This window comes from Cupressus sempervirens, chromosome 10, assembly GCF_028749045.1.
Source record: "Cupressus sempervirens isolate cs-2001-9-10 chromosome 10, ASM2874904v1, whole genome shotgun sequence".
NCBI lineage: Eukaryota > Viridiplantae > Streptophyta > Pinopsida > Cupressales > Cupressaceae > Cupressus > Cupressus sempervirens.
Window position 1 is genome coordinate 823659657 of NC_143127.1, and position 6826 is coordinate 823666482.

At 34.1% G+C, this 6826-nt stretch overlaps 1 protein-coding gene across 1 annotated transcript; it reads right to left on the reverse strand.

Annotated features, from left to right (window-relative positions):
• Positions 1–1845: 1845 nt before the first annotated feature.
• Positions 1846–4415, reverse strand: LOC149536478 (L-ascorbate oxidase-like). The gene is made up of 5 exons (XM_089805916.1): positions 4073–4415; positions 3833–3925; positions 3422–3628; positions 3150–3323; positions 1846–2953 (listed from the first exon to the last, which is right to left on the reverse strand). The coding sequence occupies exons 1-5, from the start codon at positions 4343–4345 to the stop codon at positions 2009–2011; spliced, it is 1692 nt and encodes a 563-aa protein (XP_089662042.1). The 5' UTR covers positions 4346–4415; the 3' UTR covers positions 1846–2008.
• Between the last annotated feature and the right edge of the window lie 2411 nt (positions 4416–6826).

Consider the following 6826-nt stretch of genomic DNA (forward strand, 5'->3'; position numbering starts at 1 on the left):
TACATGAATACAAATCTTCTCATATATTCATAACCACTTTTCATTTAACCTACACATTCCATAACTTATTAATACTACTTGTATATTTTACACAAATAATGCAATATAGTTCTTTCTTGCTTACACAATATTATATTATTTGAGCTTCTATGTTAGTCCCAAACCAAGTGTATAATATCATTGATGCATCAAATATTACAATTAAATTTAATATATATAACAAACCATATAGAGAATTTTACAATATAGTCCATTATGCAGTAGAAATGTATTAGATGGGATTCATAATAATCACATCATTCCTATTTAGAGTCTCAAACCTTTACATTGGACAAAATGTACATTGGTCCCTTCATTATAGGAAATTAAAACATACTAATTTGGTATTACTCATGGAAATCATTTACAAGGATCTAAATAAAGGCATTGGCCTATTAAGGGTTGTATGATTTTCTATGAAAACTGATATGAAACTTATGGATAAATATCAAAGTAGAATATAGATAAATCTCAAAATAGAATGTAATCAAGACACATATTAAAGTTCCATACTCTTTTAGATATAAATGTCTACTATTCAAGTAATTTTAGATAACAACATTCCTTGTGATTTATATTCTTGAGAAAAATATTATAAATGATAAATTCCTCATACATATGACTATCAACTATAAGGGTTTCTTTTTGTGAATAAAAATCCCCGATGTTTGTCTTTTTCACAAGAAAATTATAAATGCTATAATTCATCATGCATTTAAGAGTTTTCACAAAGAGTAAAACATTGACATGATACACAATTTATTAGACCAAATACAAGATAAAGGAATTAATACTAGAGATAAAATAAATGATCACAAAATAGTAATCAAAAGGAGAAAGGTTATACAAGTTCACTTCATATCTTTCTTAAGAGAAAAGATGTTAAGAAACAAACTATAAATGTTGTAACATACAATAATCAATTTGAAGTTACAGAAAAATATAGCAAGAAAAAATATTTTTCGTATATTATTCCCTTATGATGTCAACACATTTCTAGGTTGGTATCTTAAAGAAGCAATAAATTCAATATACAAACCTTTAATGAAGCTAATTTTGGAAAGGAAATATTTCCAACAAAAGCATAGAGATTTCTTTATTAGGGGCGCATAACTTTCAAAGAAGTAAAAGTTAAATTCTCGTCTACAGATTCCTACATTCACAAGACAAAGATCATTTTCAAATAAGCGTACACATAATTACCAAGAGAAGGCAGGTATATGTTAAGAAAAGGGGTAATATTCCTTAAGTTAGAGTATCTAGCGCAAAACAAGTTATTTTTAGTCAACTAGCGTGCATGTAGGGACAACTATATTAATGTCTAATATTTTTTCTTCTATATAAATAATGGTTGAACATGAGCTTGTACAACAATAATAACCAATAAGTACCAATAGAGAGTTATAATTATCACACATTGGAAAGAAACATAATTGTAAACAACAATGGTGGAAATTATTGTTTTTTTATTTTGAAAAAAGTCATATTTGATCTTAACATTCATTAGATGAAATTATGATGTATTTGATACTACACATATGAACCAAAATATATTTATTTTTATATAATAATATTAAAGAATAAGAGAGTGAACAATATTTTTATTAGTATCAATTTAAAAATATAATAATATAATATTGCAACAATTATTATGCAATTGCATTAAAACTTCAGTTTTACGACGGAAAAAGGAATTATAGACCAACTAATCTCGTATATTCAGTAATGTTTCGTTTATTAGAAATAATTCTTGAAGATAGTTGTATGCAATTAAAAGCTAGAATAACTTTTATGCAAATATAAGAATACATCAAATAAGTATTTGTATAATATTTTTATTAAATTTTGTATGGATATATAAGAAGATAAGATCGATGAACGATCTTTTTTCTCTAATGTGGCGTATCTATTAAGGAACATTGAGGGGGAATCAAAATGTGAAACTCAAAACATAGAATAGTATGGAAAACTAGTATTTTGATCCTCTGGTGAGACCACATCCCAATGTAGACGATGGTATTTTCCCGACCTTGTCTATGCCCTCTGCAAAGATGATACCCATTCCCATGAAGAAATGCGCTTCCAAATGACAATGAAAAGGCCATGCACCAGGATTATCAGCTACAAAGCGGACGGCGGTCCATCCAAAGGGAAACAAGGCGACTGTGTTACGAAGAGGAGGATTGACAAGGTTAAATGACTTGGGATCCTTTTGAGGATCGAATACGCCGTCTCCATAGCCAAGAATCCAGAAGTCATGGCCGTGTATATGCCATGGATGGACCTCAGATTCATTGACGAACAGGGTATTTGCGTTCTGCAGAATCACATCCACAACGGAGTACAATTTGAAGACGTAGGCGCCATTCCCTACTTTAGCATTGGTGTTGGGAGGAGGAAGAAAAATGTTGTAGTTGGCATAATCATAGCTTTCAGGTGGCGGGGTCTTATCATAGGCGCCCTTGATATTGTACTTCATGGCGGGCAAGTATGGAGTGGGAGGCGGCACTAGGGAAATGTTGTTGATCGCCCACTTTATAGTCCCATCTATGTAGTTTTGCGTGTTGAGTAAAATCACCTGCTTTTGCGATCGTTGAGGAGGAGGCTTTTCTACTCCTTTGAGAGCCAAATATTTTTTGGCCAGATTTTTGCTGTAGGCAAAGTCGTTCCAAGGTGGGCTCGTGGGAGGACCACCAACGGGGAGTTTGTCAGGAACATAGCTAAAAATTGACAATCCAGTGGGCGTCATTGGCTTCCTACTTCTCACATTCACTCCTGCCCAGTAGTTCTTAGAAGGGTCCTGGTTTGCTTTCACCAAAACTGAATATGTTTCTCCTGAATACAAGTCAAGATTGTCCACCTCAAAGGGTTCTACGTAATGTCCATCTGCCTCCACAACCGTCATCTTGTGACCCTGTAAATGCACCATTCATCATTATCATATTCAAACGATAGCCATGATGAGGGATGAGAAAACCAACATCTAATACTGAACTCAATATGTCACTTCGACTATTTATCATTTTTTATATTTTGTCATCACACCAAAACCAAAGGTACATATTAATGGTCAGGTTTACACTATGAGTAGAAGACAATACTTCGTTTACCTGAATAACGAAGTTGAGGGACGCCAAGGATGCCACACTGGCAAGGCGTAAGCGGTATGTTTTCCCGCTCTCCACTGGAAGACGTGTGAGCGAGCATTGTGGATTGCTAGCGTTACAGTGCCTGCTACCTGCCTTGGAGCAATCGAATTGTCCTCTTCCCTCCATTAGGAGACTCTGGCGTTTGTGCAATTCAATCTAATTCAATTCAGCATATGGTAGGAGAAAATAGAATGTCAAATGTGTAGCTGTGAGCACAGAAATCAAAATTATACCTGAGATTCCCCGACCCAGTGAAATGGGCGAGAAGAGAGTTCATATGCATGCTCGTACACGCTCTCGTGCCACCAGTCATCCAGCAGTATTTTCAACTCTCCATCGTAGGAGAAGGGTTCCTTCTCGGCCGCCTCCACTATCAACCATCCATACAGTCCCGCCGTCCTCTGAAGACCATAGTGCCCATGATAGAAGTATGTTCCTGGCTGCATTAAAAATGCAAAAGTTATCATATCATAAGAGATGAGGTTGACATAGTATTTAAAAATGTGTTTATATAATATTTCAATTGAGTTAAAAAAAAATATTGTTCAATCCTTAACTCTTAGTCAAAAAGAGATAGATCTGACTCTAAAAATTACGTGACTAACTCTTAGCTTAACGCAGTAAACAAAAGCATCTGTATATACCTGATCTACAACGAAAGTGTAAGTGTACATCTCGCCAGCAAAGATGGGACATTGCGAAACCCCTGCTGTTCCGTCTTGCCAGGGAGTTCCGATCTAAGAATAAACAAAGTTAACATTAACTTTGACTAAATAACATTCTGAACCTAAAATTCAAGGCTTAATGTATGATGTTTAAGCCCTGCCACATTTAACAATTACTAGTACTCATATAGTTTATGAGAGATACAAGTTAACTCTTACCTGTCGAATGCCGTGCCAATGAATGACCACATTCTCCGTGGGTAACAGATTCTCTACTTCCACTACAATGGTATCTCCCACACGGGCTCTGATTGTTGGTCCTTGAAACTCCCCGTTAATGGCGATCAGCGTTTGCCTCACACAGTCAGGTGACCAATTCTGGTAATTGATCTTCCACTTATAATGCACTGATCGTGCTTCGCCACCACTTGATGATATTAGTAGCATCACTTGCAATGCCATAAATACAAGCCATCCCATACTCAAATCCATATTCGATTTTAACTCAGTAAGGCGCTGGCCGAAAGCAAATTCCTCCCTTTCTAACCAGCCGCCTACCTTGTTATTGTTCATTTAACCCGCTAACTCCTTTTATAGGCCTCCTACAACTAACCTGCGATATTTGTTCTTCGTGTGAAACATTATGCAATAGGATTTCTCATGCTTCCCAAGAATAACAGGCAATTGACTAGGAAAGACGTGCCGATGTGCCCGCCTTCTATTGATCATCTTCAGCTTCAAGCCCTGCGCATCGTTTATGCACTTTTTTCCATCGTTTAAAACAGAGTGGAATATTGAAATGTTCGCTGACTTCAAAAGTTGCCCCAGGAAATCGCTCTGTTTCTACTGGTTTGCTGCCACGTTCTAACAATTTCTCTTGACCCGGTAGCTTCAGCAAATCTTCTCGTTCTTCTTCTCTGTGCCTGTTCCGCGGTTGGAATTTGTCAAGCCATCTGCCTTTGCTAGTTCTCTTACTATTTCCTTCTAATTTGAATAGAACTTATTTAAAGCACCGCCACACGTTCATACATCTTTTTGTTCTAATGGGTAGAAAGGGATTATAGGGTATCCTTTTACCCCTTTCAATCTATTATACATAAATCTTTGAGGCCTTAGGATCCTTTAGGACATACATGTTGTTTGCCAATGGGTTGACAGGGGTTAAAGGATACACTATAACTCCTTTCAAGCAACTACATGATAACATATGTTCTGATGGGTTCTATGGCCTCTAGGTCCATCTAAGTTGAATTTGAATGGGTCGAAAGGGGTTATTAGATATCCTATGATCCCTTTTGACCCATTACATGAAAACATATGTTCTCAAGTATTCTATGAACCATAAAAACATATATTGTCATGTAATAGGTCAAAGGGGTCATCGGCTATTGTATGACCCCTTTCAACCCATTGAAAAATAACATGTATGACCCTAGTATTCCTAGGACTCCTAGGAATATATTTTTTTATGTAATGGGTCAAAAGGGGTAATAGGATATTTTATGATCTCTTTCTACCTATTGGAACACAAGATATATGTCCCTAGTGGCCCTAGGACCTCTAGCAACATTTGTTTTCATATAGTGGATTGAAAAGGTTCATAGGGTATCTAATGACCCCTTTCAACCCATTGGAACACAACATGTATGTCACTAGCACCCCCTGCCCTTGCCTCCACCCAGGACCATACATCATCATATAATTTATTAGCTTAGGTTACTAATTTATAAAATACATAATAATATAATGACATATAATAAGTACTATCTATATATAAAATACTTATATAGAAATTAATTTATAATTTTAATAATATAAAATATGATTATATAATAATATATAAATATAATTATGTAATGCCATATGATAAGTTTTAGTAACGATATATAAAAATGCCTACCCCCTTCCACAGTTCTATTATAAATATATTATACTAGGACTATATAACTCAAAAATTGGTCTGCACTCCATTTACATTTAAATTTAGTTCCATGATTTGGATTCATATATTGGATACCAAATCAAAAATATAATACATTGCCTTATTGGGTACTCAATTTCAAATTAGGTACCTGATATGAAATGGGGTACACAATAAGGAAAGGTATTACTTTTTTTGTTTGGTATTTGGATGGGTGAGAAAAAGGTCAAAGCATATTTTGAAACACTTTTATATGATTCAAACTAGACGTATTTTTTATATTGCCACTTTTAGGTACACTATGGTTATGCACATACCCTATTAAATTCAACCTTTTGACAACTTTAAAAATGTATTCATTTGTATTGCTAAACTAAATTATTTGAAATATCTTCTTTTTAAGAGCAACAAATAATCATAAATGAAAATCCCACAAGAATTTAATTTTTTTAATGCAACTAATGTAATTCTCTTATCTATCATTCAAAACCTTCGTGTCATCATCAATGGGTTCATCTTTTTTTAAAAGTAACAACCTAATTTAATTTGATACATCTTAGGGGTAGTGTTTTTAAAAATTTGTTCAATATTTCCCTTGAATCAAAACACTTAGTCTAGTTTTTAGTGGGACTAGTACAGGAGTTTAGTGCCAAGGAAACATCTACACGATCAAATCTCTTTCTCTATTCTATCATCTACTTCTAAGATCCCCTAGATTTTGTGATATCATCACCACATCATATTATTTTTTGTATACTATCAAATTTGCAAGATTTAGTATTGTGATATGTCTATCCATACTTTAAACAACTCATATTTCTTTTCCTATATATTGCTAATTTATTTGTACATTTATTGTCTTTTTAACCTTGAAGTTATGACATAGATAGCAATTCCCATGAATTTTTTTCATAACACTATCCTTTTATTGATTTTTTATTTTTCTCTTACACTCACTTTCCTCATGACAAAAATTATGAATCTAATTCAAATAAGTTATTTGTGCTTTTCTCATCTTGCAATATCTTTCATTATGATCAAAATTATTGAAA

What these genes read in the sequence shown, in the direction of transcription:
- LOC149536478 (XM_089805916.1), bottom strand. Translation starts at nt 4,345, where the DNA reads ATGGATTTGAGTATGGGATGGCTTGTATTTATGGCATTGCAAGTGATG. An exon ending in ATTGGCACGGCATTCGACAG is followed by an intron (nt 3,926 to 4,072) that starts GTAAGAGTTAAC and finishes GTTTATTCTTAG; the next exon opens with ATCGGAACTCCCTGGCAAGA. An exon ending in ACTGGGTCGGGGAATCTCAG is followed by an intron (nt 3,324 to 3,421) that starts GTATAATTTTGA and finishes CACAAACGCCAG; the next exon opens with AGTCTCCTAATGGAGGGAAG.